At 41.8% G+C, this 17,914-nt stretch overlaps 2 protein-coding genes across 13 annotated transcripts in view; one reads left to right on the forward strand and one right to left on the reverse strand.

Annotated features, from left to right (window-relative positions):
- MAP3K4 (mitogen-activated protein kinase kinase kinase 4) overlaps positions 1-1,697 on the forward strand; it is a 116,052-nt gene extending 114,355 nt beyond the window's left edge. For all 6 annotated transcript variants that reach the window (XM_075924567.2, XM_075924569.2, XM_075924570.2 and 3 more), the window contains 2 exons: positions 143-322; positions 1,162-1,697. In XM_075924567.2, coding sequence (XP_075780682.2) covers positions 143-322; positions 1,162-1,182 — 201 coding nt within the window. In that variant the 3' untranslated portion in view covers positions 1,183-1,697. The remainder of the gene's footprint in view (positions 1-142; positions 323-1,161) is intronic.
- Positions 1,698-4,177: 2,480 nt separating this feature from the next.
- AGPAT4 (1-acylglycerol-3-phosphate O-acyltransferase 4) overlaps positions 4,178-17,914 on the reverse strand; it is an 87,346-nt gene continuing 73,609 nt past the window's right edge. For 4 of the 7 annotated variants that reach the window (XM_089777316.1, XM_089777315.1, XM_075924575.2 and 1 more), the window contains 2 exons: positions 14,136-14,223; positions 4,178-5,797 (listed from right to left, as the gene is read on the reverse strand). In XM_089777316.1, coding sequence (XP_089633442.1) covers positions 5,761-5,797; positions 14,136-14,223 — 125 coding nt within the window. In that variant the 3' untranslated portion in view covers positions 4,178-5,760. The remainder of the gene's footprint in view (positions 5,798-14,135; positions 14,224-17,914) is intronic. The other 3 variants (XM_075924576.2, XM_089777318.1, XM_089777317.1) reach the window with 1 other exon arrangement.

Genomic DNA, 17,914 nt, shown 5'->3' on the forward strand with positions numbered 1-17,914 from the left:
TTGCTTGACAAGCCTAGGGGTTCCTTGAAATTCTGAAAAGCTGAAAAGGGTTCCTCGGCCAAATAAAATTGGGAAACACTGCTATAGGCTAACAGCTCCATTTACCAAATCTTGCATTCATCAATTCTATCATCTGTTGCAGAGACCCTGGCATGAATACGAGCACAACTTTCAGATCATGTATAAAGTGGGGATGGGCCATAAGCCTCCTATACCTGAAAGGGTAAGCCCAGAGGGAAAAGACTTCCTTTCTCACTGCCTAGAAAGTGAGCCAAAGATGAGATGGACGGCTAGCCAGCTCCTTGATCATCCGTTTGTCAAGGTATGTCAAGTTGATTTAGTGCCAGAATAGTAGTAGACATGAATGAGAGAGAAATTCATTGAATAAATGTACAAATGTAGGGCATTGTCTCCGGCTTGTGAAAATATTGAGAACAATCTTAAAACACATACACAGAGTTTTCAGGCACTGAAATATCTGTATTAAAAAAATGTTCAGAATCCTGGGAGGAGGCAGATACAGGGATCTTTCTGCCTCCACTGGGTCCCCACTCCCCCGGTACAAAACTCTGCCCTCCCAGCACTCTGTCCCCATAAAATGTATAATTATAAATGCTTTATTTTAGATTTAAATAGCATGAATAAAAAAGACCATTTAAACTATAAACATGTGATGTTAGTTTTAGATATTGCATAATTTCAAAATAAACTGTTTATCAGAGTGTGTAAGTAAGGGCTGGGGATAGCAAGTGGACAGGAGAATAATAGAGACATGGGGCGGTATATCTTCACCTGGTCTGAGATTTAAAAAGTGATCTTGGGTGTAAAAAGGTTGGAGACCACTGCTTTAATCTAATTCAAGTAGCATAGTCAGGCTGCTTTTCCCTGGTGGTACTCAATAGTAGCCAGGCATGCTGTTTGTCTATCAGAATTAGAGGAATGAAAATGGATCAGTCATGTCAGCAGAGACTTACTCCTGTGGAAGATTTTATTTATAGCTAAGGGTAGGAATAGTATATGGTGGCATTAGCTTATTTCATAGTGTTGATGAGTGTTTAAATGTCATCACTTCTAATAAAGACCTTAATTCACCAAACTGACACTGTTGTGGCAATCTGTACAGATTTGATTAATTTTAATTGCTGATGTGTCCTTTCCCAGGTTTGCACAGATGAAGAATGAAGTTACTCAATACGTGGCCTGTTGTATGTACTCTGGCAAAGTATCTAATCACTACTGTATGTAATATTTACATAAAGACTGTGCTGAGAAACAGTATAAACTTACCATGACTGAAGACTGCACAAGTGACACGCGTCACTTTTACTGCTGCTCCTGTATGTTTTACTTGGCACATGTTGCTCATGTGACAGTGTCTGCAAGTTTAAAGAAGCTGCATGTTTTCAGTGAAAGTGCCATTACTACTGTATATGGACCATTACCTTTTTGTTCTTCTTTCTTTGTTTCTCAGTTAACTGAGAACTGTAATGTTAATATGTAGTATTTTTGAACTTTCTAGGTTCGAAAAAAGTTGTAGTGTTATCAGGCGTTCTGGACCTTGTTTTTTTAAAATCCTGTTTGAGTGCACTGACTGTGAACTGCGACTCTTTTTTTGCCCAGCTTCAGATTTGTTATGCAGAAGGCTGATTTAATGAAATTACAAAGTTTTTTCTCAATAAATGGTTTATTTTAGGAAATGTTTTGTGCAGGTCTGGCTTTACTGTTGACAAATATGTATAACAAACCTAAGCCATTCTAAAAGAGAAAATGTCCAGCATGAAGGTTGATTTCAGCATTTGTGAGGCAATTTAGTGGGGTCTGCAGTTCTTCTGGGTAAGTTGTCCGGGGACATCACTATACAAGGAAGGGCAGTAGTTAAGGTTTTCACTACTCATGGATTAGTGTTTCAGCTGGCCATACTGAACACAGCTCCAGCTGTGATGTTTTTTGGGCTCTAATTGCATAGATGTTAATACTGCTTTCACAGTGCATGACAAGTGCCCCCTCACAGGATTGTGATACTGTAAAACTGTCCCTAACACAAGTAATAGCTCAAACAAATGATTGGAATGAGTTCTGGTTCTCTGTTTAAGATGCTTCATTAAAAAGATGCCTGTACTACCCTAAGGGCAACAACTGACCCTTGAGAGAGATGTGATAGGAACAACTACATAATGTCTTTGCTATTTTACTGTGCAGGGATTGGTGAAAGCTCATGGTGGAAAAAAATGTGGGTGTTTATCCTGAATGTGGCACTTCCTTTAGTTCAAGTAGATCCTGGACTTTCTGTAGGCACTCAGAGGTGTATAGTACAATTTTTTTCCCTCTGTTGCAATTAGAGAAAAAGTACTTTGAATTAAACCTTGTCCCCTCTGAGATCTCAAATTTGGAGACCAGTGGACATTCAGATTAGTGATGCTTTGTACTGCAAGCTGGTGAGTGCCCCAGAGGGTCCCAAGACAGTAGAACTGCCTTCATCACCTCTTAAAAGCTCATTATTCCAACAAATGCTTCAGAGGGGGGTAACTGAGTTAGTCTGTCACAGGAAAAGTCTGTAGAAGACGCCCATGAGGGCATATAGATCAAAAGGGGGCAGATTAATGTCAATATAAAATATACTAACAGCACCTGCTTTGCACTCAATTTCAGAACATACTGAGCCTAACAGCAATAGTACAAAAAGCAAACACAGGAACAGCTTTATCCTAATACTTAAGTTGTTTCACTCTATCTCCTGCCAAACAAATAAGAGATGGATTTTAAAAGTAACATGCTCTTGTGTTCAATTACACAGCAGTGCTATATCAATGTCTGTGTGTGCACTACAGGAGTTTCTTTAATCAGCTCTTTTGAGCAGAACTGTATGTAAAAACCAGTTCTGTAACCTATCCCCAATAATAAATTGCAAAAAACCCTCAAGGTTCTGAATTGTCACTGAAATGTAACATGTGCCTTTTAAAATAGCTAGATTGAATCAGATAATTTGGGGAGCTGGTGGAAGCTGAATTCATAAGCTGTCCTAGTGCTTAGAATATCATCTGTAGTGAAGGCTGCAGTGTTCTTCACCAAACAAGGAAGTCAGCTGTTAAAAGCAGAAGTAAACTTGTCAATAGGTCTCAAACAGTTCCTTCCTCCAAGCTATTGCATGGATGGATCAAGTGTGGCTAAATCCATTGTTGAGAGCATGACACACACCCTCCAAAGGGTGAGAATGATAACCGTCGCCTTATAAATTCCCTGCATTGCAAAGACTATTTCTAGTCTCTAAACTTTATTTTTTGGGCATAAACAAAGTTGACTAGTTTTAAGGCATACAGTTCAGGGAGGGAGGGAGTAAATACTGATGTCTAACAAGACAATTTTTTAGTACAATAAACCAGACTTTTTATTTTGGCAAGTACCTTTGTACAGGTATTCCAGCATAGCCACAAGAGGTACAATTCTGATTTTAGCAGCAAGGGCAGAATAATCATTTCAATTTATGTGAGGCTCTGGAAGGTCCAATCCTACATTCCTTGTGCATCCAAAATTCCCATTTAATCCAGTGGGACTTATGGGCATACATGAAATGAAAGCAACAAGTGCACTAGCCTAATCTATTGTAAGAATTGATATGTACTAACACACTCCACAATCATGCACATTAAAATAATGACCCTGGGAGACAATATAGGGTGTGCACCTCTGAACTAATACAGGTTTGCTGTTCAGCAAAGACAACCCAACCTCTACTCTGACCAAATTGTACTTTCATCTGTTGCACACTAGTTTTCCCTTCCTGCCTCTGCTTTCAGAATGACATGGGCCAAGTACAGCTTTAGCAAGCAGTCCCTTTAACCATCAAGCTATGGTTTCTGCACAGCACTGGGTGGAACGTGCCAGCTAGCAGTTTGCCACAGGAGGAGAAGAAATGTGCCTGCAGTCTTCAGCAGCAAAGCATTTTACTCCAGGCTCTGTGTATCAAAGGAAACCTCTAGCCATGTGTTCTTCATACAGCTACAATTTCCCTTCATTTCACTAGATAGGGCCTATGCTTGCGCTCCTTCCAGAATCTCTTAGCAGACCCTTTCCCTTATCATTAGCAGTGTAAAAGCCATTTAAGGGCATGAAATCCTCAAGTGTTGCCAATTACATATGCCAGTCACGTGAGCAAAATCAATCTGGCTCTGAAAAATGCACAGGCTTAAAGGAAAGAATCTGAACTAATGGGTGGTAGTCACTCAAACCCCTTTGTTGCAGCTGCTCCATACTAAGAGCACTACCCATACCTTTGTTACTTAGTAACATTAGTAATCACTTCTCTTTTCAAAGTAACATTTTGAATACAGCAAATACCTATTTCATAGACTTCTTTTGTTATACCTGTTTAACTATCTCACTGTTGAAGGGGTTAGACCACATTCCCATTAGAGGCTCAACTGTACTTTCACTGTAACTGGTCTGTGCCTTGGATACAGGCACTGTGCTTAAATCTATAAAAAGGATAGTGCCATTCAGATTGGTTGCAAAAAAGCTTTTTCATGGAGGAACTTCACAGATTATTAACATCTAAAAACCAGGCTAGCACCAAGGAAGCAGAGCTAGGCTATAAAACACCAAGTCTAGTTTTCCCAAGGGCAAGAGCCTGGAATCACTACAGACCATGGACTTCTTTCACTGGAATCCAGATCAACTCTGTAGGACTCAAACTCAAGGCATGTCCAGAAAAAAAAAAATTAACCGCCAAGGAAATAGAGCTTCAAGTTACCTTAAGCTGCAGCCTCTGGGGCTAAGTGTAGTTACTTCTCAGCAGAGACAAAAGCAAATGAGTCCTAACTTTGATTTTTGTTGAAGGTCAGAGCTGCTTCTCTTTCCTACCACTGCAGGAAGGCCCATACGTACAAGTATTGTGTAGGCTAAAAAAAATCTTTCCCAAAATGTGAACTGTGTTCAGTCTAGCCAGTGCAAACACCAGCCCACCAATGCTAATACCAAATGGTTAAGTCATTTTAAGGAACCAAGGTGGGAAAGGTACATGTCATTTCTAAACACCACAGCTGTGTTAATACCCACTGGACCAAATTCTGCTACCAGTTACATCACAAAAATTCTGAGCTTGCAGTCTGAGCAGGAGGCATAGTCCCATTCCAGTTAACAGAGGCTTTCAATGTATAAATTAAGACCTAAATGGGAATAGTTCTACTGAAACCTATTTTCTGCAGGGGGGCTTGGTTCAGTTTGATATGTCTCTAACTGAGCACAGTACATTGAAACAACAGATATTATGGGCATTAAATTGATAACATGATTAGCACATACAAAATATCCATTTAAATTTTTGCATTCCATTTAGGCTCCACAGAGTGCCCCATCCCTCCTAGCATGTTGAGAAAAGGATGTTCCCCCCAAGCCAAATGTTATTTCCCATGTGGACTATTTATATCACACTAGATTCTTTCTTCCAAATGGAAGACACTTCATAAGTAAACTAATAAAGGCAAACCTGTTTTGAAGAGGTGAGTCTCAGGAGAACATCTTTCAGCAAGTCTGAAATTTAGCCCCAGCCCCAAGGAACAAATTGGGAGCACAAATTCAGATACGCATGGAAGTTGCTCACCCCACCCTTCCACATCCCCTCCCCCTCACTTGAAGGAGCATGATGTGCACGTAAAGAGTATTCAGAAGTTGCATTTGTTCCCTTTGGATGGAAGCAGTCTCTGAAGATGCTACATGTGTTTCGGCTTGTTGTCATTGTTGCCATAGGTAGAGCCCTTGTTAATTTCAGTCACCCCTATCATCCATCGGACACCAACAGAAGCTGCAGAGAGAGAATGAGGGAGGGGACATACATGAAGTGAGACTGCCACCAGAGTAATTACAATTCAAGTCACAAGGAAGAGGTTTAAAAAGGCTAGTGATGATAGCACGAGGACATCAGTATGGTAATACAACAAACAATATTTGCTTTACCTGTAAAGCTTAGCAGTCTGTGGATTACTAACTCTGTTTCACTGATCAGGAACACAGGCCCTGGAAACATGCCATGACTTTCCCGTAGACAGACAACAGAACCCAGCCTTTACAACCACTGGGCATGCTTCATTCCCTAAGCCATGTTACACATTTTTACATATTAGAACACTGCTGCTGATTCTGCAGTAATGAGCACCACAGTTGCTAATGTGCTATAAACTAACCCCAGTTCAGTAATCCAATGGCAGCTTCCATATTTTGCATTTGAAGGCGCTAGTGTAATACTATGATCCAGGCACCATGTTTTCACTAGAAAGCAATTTTGTTTCATGAAAACAAAGTGAATAGCATTATTTACATGCATTGGAAACCTCACACTCAGACAAGAAGCAATCCACAGCACAGGGTAACTAACTTAGCTGGGAAAAAACCTAAGGTATTAGCTAACATTGCTCCTGGAATGTGTGGAGTTCTCTGGATAGCCCTTGTAAACTTCTAGCTTATCAAAGGCTGCACTGAAAAAGTTTTTCAGATGTGATCCCTGCATCCAAGGGCTCAGTGCCTGTATTAAGCTTGTCCTTTCAGAGAGAGCTTCCCTCCCCTTTAGGCTTCCAACTCTCAAGTGACACAGGACAAGCCCAAGTCTCAGTAGGGTTGGGAAAAGTTACAGTTGTGTTTTATAGAGCCCAAAGCCAATGGAAGATTTTTGACAGCGTGGGCCTATCATGCTTTGCAGCAGTAATAAAATCAACCAAGAAAAAAATGGAAACTTTCCTCTGTTTAGTGACTTCCCGCTTTAAAAAGTGATTTCCTGTCCTACAACACAACAGGCATCTGGAATGACAAAGCAAGCCATTTGCTACAGGCACCAGGTCTGCCCCTCTCCTACAACACAGCAACCAGGTGTAAAGAGAAACTCCAACTTCCTGCACGAGTGTAGTGCAAGGGAAACATTGGCAAGGCAGGTTCAGAGATCTTGATCCAGGGTCCTGGAAAAGGCCCATCTGGAAAGATGATGCGATATCCATTACTGCTGCTGGATCCCCTAAGTAGAGGGGAATTTTGTTGTTTGCTTCAGTGAGCTTAAGATCAGAAAACAGGACATGCTGGTCAAACAATTCTCTATGTGGTTTATTATAGGAAGAAGCACGTGTTGATTGACATCTCAAACAGTAGGTCAAAAATAATAAACTGTATTAATAACTTTCTCTCCCCCCCCCCACACACACTTCCAAAATGCAAGGATGCCAATTCAGCCCACTCTATGTGGCCATACAAGCCCTCTCCTCCTATTGAAAAAAGAAAAAAAAAACCTGGCCTGCTCCTACTGATATCTTGCATGAGGGAATGTGCAAACTCAGGAGTTATGCTTCCACTCACCCTCACCAGCATCCATGCAGCCGTTTGAGCTGTGTTCTTCTCTGGATGCCTTCCCTCATTAACAGTGTTCAAAGACAAATCATTAGCATTAGAAGCTGCCTGTACATCTAATTGTGTCCTCTCATATCAGGATATGAAACTGAGCGCAGGGTTTTTTTGTTTCATTTTTACAACAAACAATAGCCTTAAGCCCATAAGAAGCCTCACTATAAGCAAGAAAAAAAAATTCTCTGAAAAACCCAGCTGGCACCATCAACCTATCCAGAACCAGTGAGCCCAAATCATGCATAATTTCCTGAAGTTTTATGGGTAACCTTAGGGAGCTGAAATGATTCCACTTACTATAGTCACCTTCACCTTGGTCTCTTGAGAGAGAAAGACAGGTATTCACAAACTTTTTGTGCAGTTTATTAGAAATACATGCTCTCGTGCTCTATTAGGCCCAAGCCAACACCCCTGAAGTCCATCCGTGAGAGACTCCATAACTACTGACAAATAGCTTATGAATTAATGCTTTTTTTGGTATCAATCTGAAGCAAGAAATGGCTCAGCATTAGGAATAGCTCTTTCCTAAAGCTTGGCACATCTCTAACCTGAAAAAATGCAAACAGTAAGATCAAAAACAGCGAGTACCTCCTGTCCACATGACAATCAGGGTTACCCACTCTTTACTGGGGTAATTAAAAATAATCAGTCTCCTTTTTGCTGGAAGTATTCTCTGACTATTTGCTTAAGTATGCAAGACAGGGCCAAAATGGCTCATCTGAAATACAGCCAAATGTAAAATCCTTTTGTATACAGCTGGAACTCACTAACCATGGAATTCAGGGCCATTATATATCTGGCTTCTCTAACAAATGCCAAAAGGTTTGAACAGTTATGGCTGCTCTTATTTTGCGGCGTTTGAAACCTGTTCTGAGGAGGCTAAACTGGCTGGCTAGTTACAAAACCCAACTGCATTTTTAATAAAAGAAAAATTAGAAAGAGCGGGATTACCAAACTACAGAATATTGTGAAAGACACAGGAGAATGTCAAATTTTGCCTACAGGCTCGATTTCTGAAAAGGAGACAAGGAAAAAAAAAGGCACAATGGGGATTTTTCCAAACCTCTTTAAGAGAGGGATTTATGGAAATAAGCTTGCAAGACACACTCTTTAATGAAGGCATGAAAGGAATAGATCAGACACTACAAGACCTTTACAGCTAACCTCAGTAGTGGCGAAGATGAACACCATTTATTGCAGAGAAAAACAGGAAAATAACTGTCTTTATGGAACTTGTACATGTACAGGTAATTCTGACCTTTTCTTTGAATGCATATTTACTAATTCCTTTCCAGCACAGTTTGATCTTCTAAGAATGAAGCCCCAGATGATCTACCAGAACCTTCAAAACAGGTTTCAACAGCAGAAGGATGTTGTAGTTGCCTTAGTGTCATTCACCTGATCCAACTATGTCTACACTGCATTCTAAACTCAAAACTTAGTGTCATTCATCTGATCCAACACTCTAAACTCAAAATAACAGTTTTGAATTTATTTTAAAATAGGCTGTTTCAAAATTTAGTGCTGTTTGTACAGCACCAAATTTCGAAATAAAGTGCTATTTCGAGACATCCCTTAACCCTCATGGAATGAGGATTACCAGGATGCCGAAACAGCGCACCCATTATTTTGAAATAATGGGTGGCTTGTATCCTGAAATAGCTATCCCGCGCCTTCACCTTTGGTATCCCGAAATAACTTTGATGTATAGACATACCCTAATACTGTTGGATTCTTTTCCCAGCTGCCTCTCTCCCAATTCACCATGTAACCAAACATCCACTGAATTAATAGAGCAAGTCCCTGCATAATTTGACCAATCTTTAAAACAGATAGAACAGTAAATAATAATACACTTGACCAGAATGTAGAGAGGATCACTGATTTTATGGGATATGTGCTGAGCTGCCTGGATGAAAGGCACTCAATTAGGCCAAAATACAGTAAAAGCTCAATTATCTGGTATATTGGGAGACTGGGTGGTGCTGGTTAATCAGATATTCCAATTAGCTAAGCATTATTATATTTACCAATGGAATGCCTATTTTCAAAGAATTAGAATGCAGGTTGAACCTCTCTAGTCTGGCACCCTGGGGACCTGACCTGGTGCTGAACCACAGAAGGTCATTGTCTAGCAGCATTACCAACACTTCCACTGCTTACTGGGAGGGTAAATTAGAGCTAAATAACAGCACAGAACAGGACTGGTGGCTGTAAAACTTTATGGGACCATGGGAAACTTGGCCACACCCAAGATAAGTGGACATCCAGCTAACTAAAATCATGCCAGACCACAGATGTTGCCTTACCAGACACTGCTGGTCTAGAGTGTCAACCTGTATACTAAAATGCATTGTATTCACCCATCCAGTAGTAGTACTGCACTGCAGAGTGCTGGGTTTCTTGGAGCACTTCAGGTGCATACATGTAACTTTTTTATATAAGTTGCTAATGTTATAACACTACATATCACTATGGGCAGTGCATGGCGTACACCCGGATCACTGAAAATACACTTAACACTGAAACTGTACTGAATATAATTTACTCTTTCTTGGCTGATTCAGAAGGCACTTCAGGGTCTTGCAGTGCCTCAGGGCCATTATCATCCGCATCAATTGTCAACGTAGATGTAGAAGCGTAGGAGATTGGTCTGAAGCTGTGATGGCTATGACGACCCCCTTCCTCCCCCCCTCCCCCCCCGAAGCTGCTTTTTTGAATAAATCCCTGGTTTCAGTTTCCTTCCTTGTCTTCTGCCTCTGGCATAAAAGCCGAGAGCAGAACGTGCAACTGCATAATGTGCCGGGCAGCCCATTAGTCTTGGCTACTAGACTGAAAATTTACATTGGGAGAGACCAGAAATGGTGGTTTATCGTGATTATCTGGTTGATCAAGTGCTGAACAACAGAGCTTTTCTGGAATTTATTTTTCCAATGTGGTATGCAGAGAGTGCGAGGGTAAAATGTTATAGGAGGCAAATCACAAGTGAAGGGCCAGTGCAATGAAATGTCCATTTCCATCCCCTCCTGCTCCCTTTCAGGCAGCTATTGCCCACAGTGAGCTCCATGGTCCTCAGGGATGCTATTTGACTATTTCTGCACAGCAGCACGTGGCAGGGAAGGCAGAAGCTGCCTCGAGGGGGGCTCACTTGTGCGGGGAGGGCCGGCGCTCTGACTGGGAAACGCCTGTAACACAACGAGGACTCTGTTTCCCAGCTCTTGACCATTTCAAGCCAAAATAAATTTTTGCTGGGATAATAACTGATAGAAGTTAGGAATGTCAATGTAGTCAACTATACAATTAACCGATAAGCCTGGGCTTACTGGTTAGTCTTGATTACACATTCTCCCCCCCCCCCCCCCATTTCTGCCTCTATATCAGAGGCAGCAAGGGGGAGTTGGAAAGCAGGAGCCAGTGTTGGGCAAAGCTGGCTTAAAAGCAAGTTCCCGCCAGCACTAGCTCTGTGGTGCCAGTTCCCCACCCCTCTATCAGAGACAGTGGGGGGGGGGAGGGCAGGCAGGGGAGGCTGCCATGAAGCAGTCCCTGTCCATAGGAGGATTGGCAGCCCAAAGGATGCCCAATGCCCCCCAAAGGATAGAAAGGCAGACAATACCTCCAAAGGATACAGAGGGGGCAGTGCAGGGTGTCGGGGGGTTCCCCGGAGAGGAGCCAGATTGCACTGGCTGCTGGCCCCGCTCTGGGGGACTATCGAAGAGTTGTGCAGCCTATAAGAGTTAATGCAGTTACAAGACTATTCAATTACCCACTAACATCCGAATAGAAATTCAAATCACCTCAGTCTTTGGCAACAGTAGAAAAGGAAAGCAACATGCTGCCGTGTAAACAGAACATAGATCAGAGGGATTGTTATGGCAACCAAAGAAACCAAATCCCAGGGCTTACTCGCAGTTTTGGGCACAACGCTGTACATAACCTGGGAAGGCTACTGCAGAATTGAACAAGATGCAATAGAGGGGATCTTGAAGGATGACAACTGGAGAGACGCGAGATGCTCACACTTGAGTATTAAGAAGTGCTCAAGTCTGAGGTTTATGTAGAGGAGATGGATCCCAAACGCTGCTTGGGGAGCGTGGAGGGAACAGAAAGGAAAAGAAACAACAGCACAGCAATTGAACAGTAGAAGACAACGCTGCCTGGACAAGGGCTTGCGTTTAATCCCAAAAGGGCAGATTCTCTTACAGAAGCCTCCAACCTGAACCACGCAGCAATCTAAGTAAAAGGGTTTTGTCCAAAGACACTATTCACATTTAGGACATAGAAGGCCCAGCCCCAAGAACATTAGTGTGTCCCATTTCCTGACACACACACACAGCTTTGTTCTCCATCCCCCTCACCCACTATAAAACTATGGTTATGGTGTGAAGGGAGTGCAGTCTCTTATGCTTATTCTGAAGGACTTTTGACTGACTAAGAAATGGAAGGGTGAAGAACTCTTAAAGCCCAATCTGATGAGAACTTGCCAACAACAAATGCAAGGTGGTTTACAGCGTCACAGTTAGCCCTCACCCCATTCTTCTCCCTCAAAAGGACTTGAAACTTCATGGCTATAATAGAGGAAGTTTCTACCTAATCCTATGGAACATCTCATCCCCTCCTCTGAAGCAACTTAATCTTACCATTTTCAGAGACAGATGGGACATGGGACTAGATGGACCTCTGGTCTGATTCAATATGGCAATTTCTTTGTTCTGAAGTTTCATTTCACAAACCCCTCCCCCTTTCCTCACTATATGTTGATCCCCTGCAACTTGGAGAGACTTTTAAAAAAAAGTGTCTTTTTTGTGGAACTAGTCACTAGAAATATTATATATTTGTCTGGATGTGCCTGCATTGAGGGGGGAAGATTGCAGAAATTTAATTTAACTCCCCTTCACATCTTATTTCTCAAATTTTCATTTACAGTGACAGCCAAGGATGAAAGTTGCAGCTATGACAGTTCTAAGATATGCTTTCAGTAGACAAAACATGAGCCATAGCAAACAGATTTTAACTTCAATGTGCCGTTCTAAGGAAAGGATTATTTAATAGAGCTGCCAACTACACGTACAAATTCACTGTTATATTAAATCTACAAAAAAGTTCCGAGAATGCCACTGGTTTTTGAGAACTCAAAACGACAAGCAAGTTACAATAAAACAGGGTCATGACCCTGTTTTTGTTTTTTTAAAGGAAAGTCTCAGTACATACCCAATTCATAATTTACAGTATTTAAAAATGTTAATTCGCCCATCAGTTAATTCCTGCAGTTTCCTCAGCATAGCCACCGCTGGAAGCAATAGGTCAGTGCATTCTTGGTAGGTATAGGGAAGTTCCATATTTTACAATAAGTCATATCTCACACAACTGACATGCAACAGCGTATGAACAACAATTTTTGATGAAGATTTCCAATAAGCCTAGTCCTGAATAGTATTAAAAAGTTAACACATGGAAGTCAGGGAGTTTAAGGACAACTTTTTCAAAGCTGTGTGGCTAAGCTGCATGCACAAACCATGCAGCCGCACATGCAGAGAGGGAAACGACACAGTTTTCAATCTCCTACAAATTAATTGCTTCTGCAACCTCTAGAAGGTTTTCAATTGACTGACAATACATTCTGTCCTCCGTTACACTGGGAGCTATGTCTGTAGAGAGCCACTCCTGTTCCCACTGCAGCCAATGCTAGCAGGTACAGTGACAGTGCTCACAGACATAACAGAAACATACCCAAGCTCATGCAGATTAGGGGATCTCATTATTACTCATGCTATGTTTTGAGCTGTACAATTCTCTTGCCTGTAAAAGATATTCTATGGACTGGATTCATGTCAGAAAGCCCAAATGTTATGTTTTGGGCATTAGATATTTAAGAGCTATTTTTCCGCCCTTAAAACCCAAGAACAATCCTTAAAAAAAAAAGCTGTCAACAGTCTTTCAATTAAGAAAGTACATTGAGTACAATAAGAATTGTTCTCTTCTATACCAATGGCAGAAATCCAGAACACGACCCAATCCTGTGTTCTGTCTGAAGTCAATAACCACACTGACTTCTTGAGTGGGAGTTCTTCCCATAGAGCTACCAGCCCTTGTTTCTTGTTCTAACTCCATTAGGTAGAACCACCATAGGAATTAAAGCATAAAATTTTCAATAATGCTCAAGTACCGGTAATCTAAGAGCTTAAGTCTCATCAAAAGTCAATGGAACATAGGCTGCTAGGTCAGATGTGAAAATATTATTTAGATGCTTAAGGAACCTAAGTCACTTAGATGCTTGCTTTTTGGGACTGGGAACTGCCATACAGATAATACCCAGATCATCTATTATTTGTGTGTACCATAGTGGGAGGGGATGGTTCAGCATGTATAGTATGAAATTATACCTCACACTTGGGGCTTGAAGAATTCCAGCTGAACGGATGTGGTTAAATACAGGCCAGTTATCTATTGCTCCCATCTACCCAAAATAATTTTAATATTCTATTCTCCTGTAATACTGCTCTAATTTACCCTAGCCTCAGACATTTCTCTGATACAATTCTTTTCCTCATAACACCAAGTTCTGATTACAAGCAAATATCTTTTTTACTCTAAAATATGATTGGTCAGACTGTCTGGAAGAGAAAGAGGGAAGGTTTGAAACAGAACTGAGAATTACAGGCAAGAGAAGCACTTAAATACTTTATCTCGTTCCCCCTCACTGGATGCTTGTTCATATCAGCTGTCTTACCTTGAACCCATAACAGAAAGATGTGACAAACCTGGCTCTGACATTTCTGCTTTGACAGAATGCAGTAAATCTATGATCGGACATTACGGACTCAGGTGGTCTAGAATCAGGAAGCTTATCTGTGAAATATGGGACACAGAACAATCATAAACAAAAATACACCTGTGTATCTAGATCAAAACGTGGCATCCAAAGGGCAGGTTTGTGCGCGCGTGCGCATGCATGGTAGCACAATGGAGGAATGAACTGCATCCGAGGGCTGAATTTTTCCTAGCAATTTTAAACGTCTAGGATAGCAGTAGGTTCTGAACAATGATACGTTGCCTTCAATACATTCCACTAATCCTCACTTATGATAATATAAGCTTCCTTTGGCAGAGAGAGATTAACTCAGCCAGATTCTAGATCTGACTCACATTGCTAATGAAAAAACTTTAAACAACAAATAGTCTAGTAGCACCTTAAAGAATAACAAAACATGCGGATGGTATCATGAGCTTTCGTGGGCACAACCCACTTCAGATGACTGGAGTATTAGAAGTCCAGATCCAAGAATAAATAAGGGAAGGAGGAAGAGGAGGAAAAAAAGAAAAAAGGAGGGGAAGAAAAACAGACAGTGAGTAGATGGTTCAAGTAGTTACAAGAGGCAGATAAGAACAATTAGCATCTCCATTGGTTGGTTAAGTCATTAGGATATGGAAGGCCAGCCGATGTCCCTGTTCATACCATTTGCATATGAATTCAACTTGTAAATGAAGTTAAGTTCCAACCCTTCCCTGTGTATTTGGCTTGTGGAATTGACCTGAATTCATTGCTAATGAAGGTAGGGAGGCTAAGGTTGCGCAAATACAGTATGGAAGTATTACGTGCTGGATCTGTGAAAAACTATTGGGCACATAGGGTCACAACAGTTAAAAATAATTAGTTCCACTGTCTTGTGGCTAGTCAATTTTGGCAACAAAAAGCTAATGACTATTCAGCCATTGCCAAAGATGGGGGCACACAACTACATGATGTTAGGGCTATCTCCATAGAAGCAGCTGTAGCTAATTCATAGTAGAGATTCTCACTACAAAAGAAATGGGATATTTTTCCAAGATTGGTACAAGATGCTTAGCAAAATTAATATTAACAATGGAGGGGGGGGAGGGAAAGAACACAAGTCAGAATAAGGAAAGAATAGGTTAAAGAACATTTAGGTAAATTGGCAGAACCTGATGAAATTCATCTGAGAGTACCTAAGGAACTAGCTAATGCAATTTCAGAACTGTTAGCAGTTATGTTTGAGAACTCCTGGAGGATGGATAATATCCCAGGAACTTCAGAAAAAGCCAACATATTATCTATCTTTAAAAATGGGAACAAAGAGGATCTACATAAACGAGAAGTCCTGTGGCACCTTGTAGACCGGGGTGGGCAAAAGCTTCTTCCCACCCTGTAAGCAGCATGCAGCAGCACTGATTGGCTTGGGGGCAGGAGGAGCGTGCGAAGGAGTATGCAAAGTTTCCTCTGCCCTGTGAGGAGCGTACAGCACTTCAAAGTGCTGTACGCCCACACAGGGCAGAGCAGTGCTTCGTACTGCTCCCCTGCCCCCAGGCCAATCAGGACTTGGGGGCGGGGAGCACGTGATGTCTCCTCCCGCTCTGTGAGCAGCATGTGGCACTTTGAAGTGCTGTGTGCTCCTTGCAGGGTGGAAGGAGGCTTTGCCCACTCCCCCCGCCCCCAGGCCAATGAGGGTCTGGGGGTGGGGGAGTTGCATAAAGCCCTGTCCGGGCCCTGTGAGGAGCGCATGGCACTTCAGAGTGCCATACACTCCTCATGGGGTGAGAGGAGGCTTCCTGAACGTCCCCCACCCTCAAGCCCATCCGGGTCTGGGGGTGATAGTGTGTGACGCCTCTTCCCACCCTGCCAGGGGCATGGGTACCTAGTGGGGGGGCCCCGCAAAGCGGGTCTGGGGGTAGGGAACAATTATGGTCTGGGGGTTGGGAAGCCCAGAAGCATTCTGCCACCCCTCTGGATTAGGCCCCAATTTTTGATGTGGCCCCTGGCCAAAAATTATTGTCCACCCAGTTATAGACTAACAGATTTATTGAAGCATAAGCTTTTGTGGGAAAAGACCCACTTCGTCAGATGCCTCCAATAAATCTGTCTATAAGGTGCCACAGGACTTCTTGGTGTTTATGCAGATTCAGACCAACACAGCTACCCGTCTGATACTTGTCACCAGAGAGGATCTAGGAATTAGATTAGTTAGCCTAACTTCAACACCTTGAAAAATACCAGAACAAATTATGCACCCAGAGGATAAGAGAGGATAATACAAATATTAGTCAGCATAGATTGGCCACAATGATCTTTTTTTGGACAGGATTACTAGCCTAATAGATGAGGGAAATAACAGACATGATACATCTTGATTTTAATAAAGGCTTTGGCAATTCCACTGGACATCATAAGCAAATCAAAGAAATGTGGCTTAAATGAAATTACTATTAAGTGGGGGCACCACCAGTTGAAAGACCAAACTCAGGAAGTAGTTATTAATGGTTCACTGATAGCATGTATTTCATGGAGGCCTGTCCCATGTCTGGTACGATTCAATACTTTCATTAATGACTAGGATAATGGAGTGGGGAGTATGCTTGTAAAATGTGTGGAGGACATCAAACTGAGGTGGATTGTATGCACATTGGAGAACAGGATTAGAATTCAAAATGACCTTGCAAAATTGAAGGATTGGCCTGAATTTGGTAAGATAAAATTTGATGAAAACAAGTGCACAGTATTTCACTTATGAAGGAAAATTTGAACACACAAAAGTGAAATGGAGAATAACCAGACAGCTGGAAGTATTGCTGACAAGAATCTGGGGATGATTGGGAGGTGGGTATAGTGGATCACAAGTTGAATGAGTCAGCAATGTGAGGCAGTTGTAAAGGCGGCTCATATTACTCTGGATGTCTTAATAACAGTGTCATATGTAAGACCTAGGCGGTAACTGTCGTGCTGTAGTCATCACTGGTGAGGCTGGAGTAGTGTGTCCAGTTTGGAACACCACACTAAGATGTGGACAAATGGGAGTGTGCGCAGAGGAGAGCTTCAACAATGATAAAAATGTAAAAAAACAAAAAATAATAATCTTGTTTAATATTAAGAAAAGCAAACAGGGGAGACATTCTAAACCATCAGATATATTGAAGTCTGTTGAAAAAAAAGTGATTATTCTCCATATTCATTGAAGGTACAGTAAGTAGTTAAATTTCCGTGGCTTCAAAGCTAAGTTAGACACCAAGAAAAGTGTACTAACAGTATAGATGAACACTAGACTAGACTTCCAAGAGAGGTCCCCAACATTTAAAGGTTTTAAAGAACAAGCTAAATAAAAACTTCTCTGGAGGCCAGGTCTACACTAGACCTGGAAGATCGGCTTAAGGTACGCAATTCCAGAAAACGTAGTTGAGTTGGCTTACTTTAGCCAAGGTTGGCACCATTCCCACTGCAGGAGGCCGATAGAAGCAAACACTCATTTTGGCTTCCCTTATTGCTCATGACAGAGAAGTACAGGCACCAGACAAAGCTGCCCTCAGCGTTCTATTTACCGGTCTATATTAGACCCGCTAAATCGGGGTGGAGAAACTTTTTTGGATTGGGGCCACCGACTCTGGGGGAAAAAAAAGTGAATCAGGAACCTCACAAGTGAGAAGCTTTAGGTTCTGTCCCCCTGAACTAAATTGAAAGCGAGAATGCTTTCCGTGATGGAGATCAGCGAAGACCTGCCCTGAGGTATGGTCTAGGTTCACTGGGTCCTGC

The sequence above is a fragment of the Pelodiscus sinensis genome, chromosome 3 (assembly GCF_052426305.1).
Source record: "Pelodiscus sinensis isolate ZL-2025 chromosome 3, ASM5242630v1, whole genome shotgun sequence".
Lineage (NCBI taxonomy): Eukaryota > Metazoa > Chordata > Testudines > Trionychidae > Pelodiscus > Pelodiscus sinensis.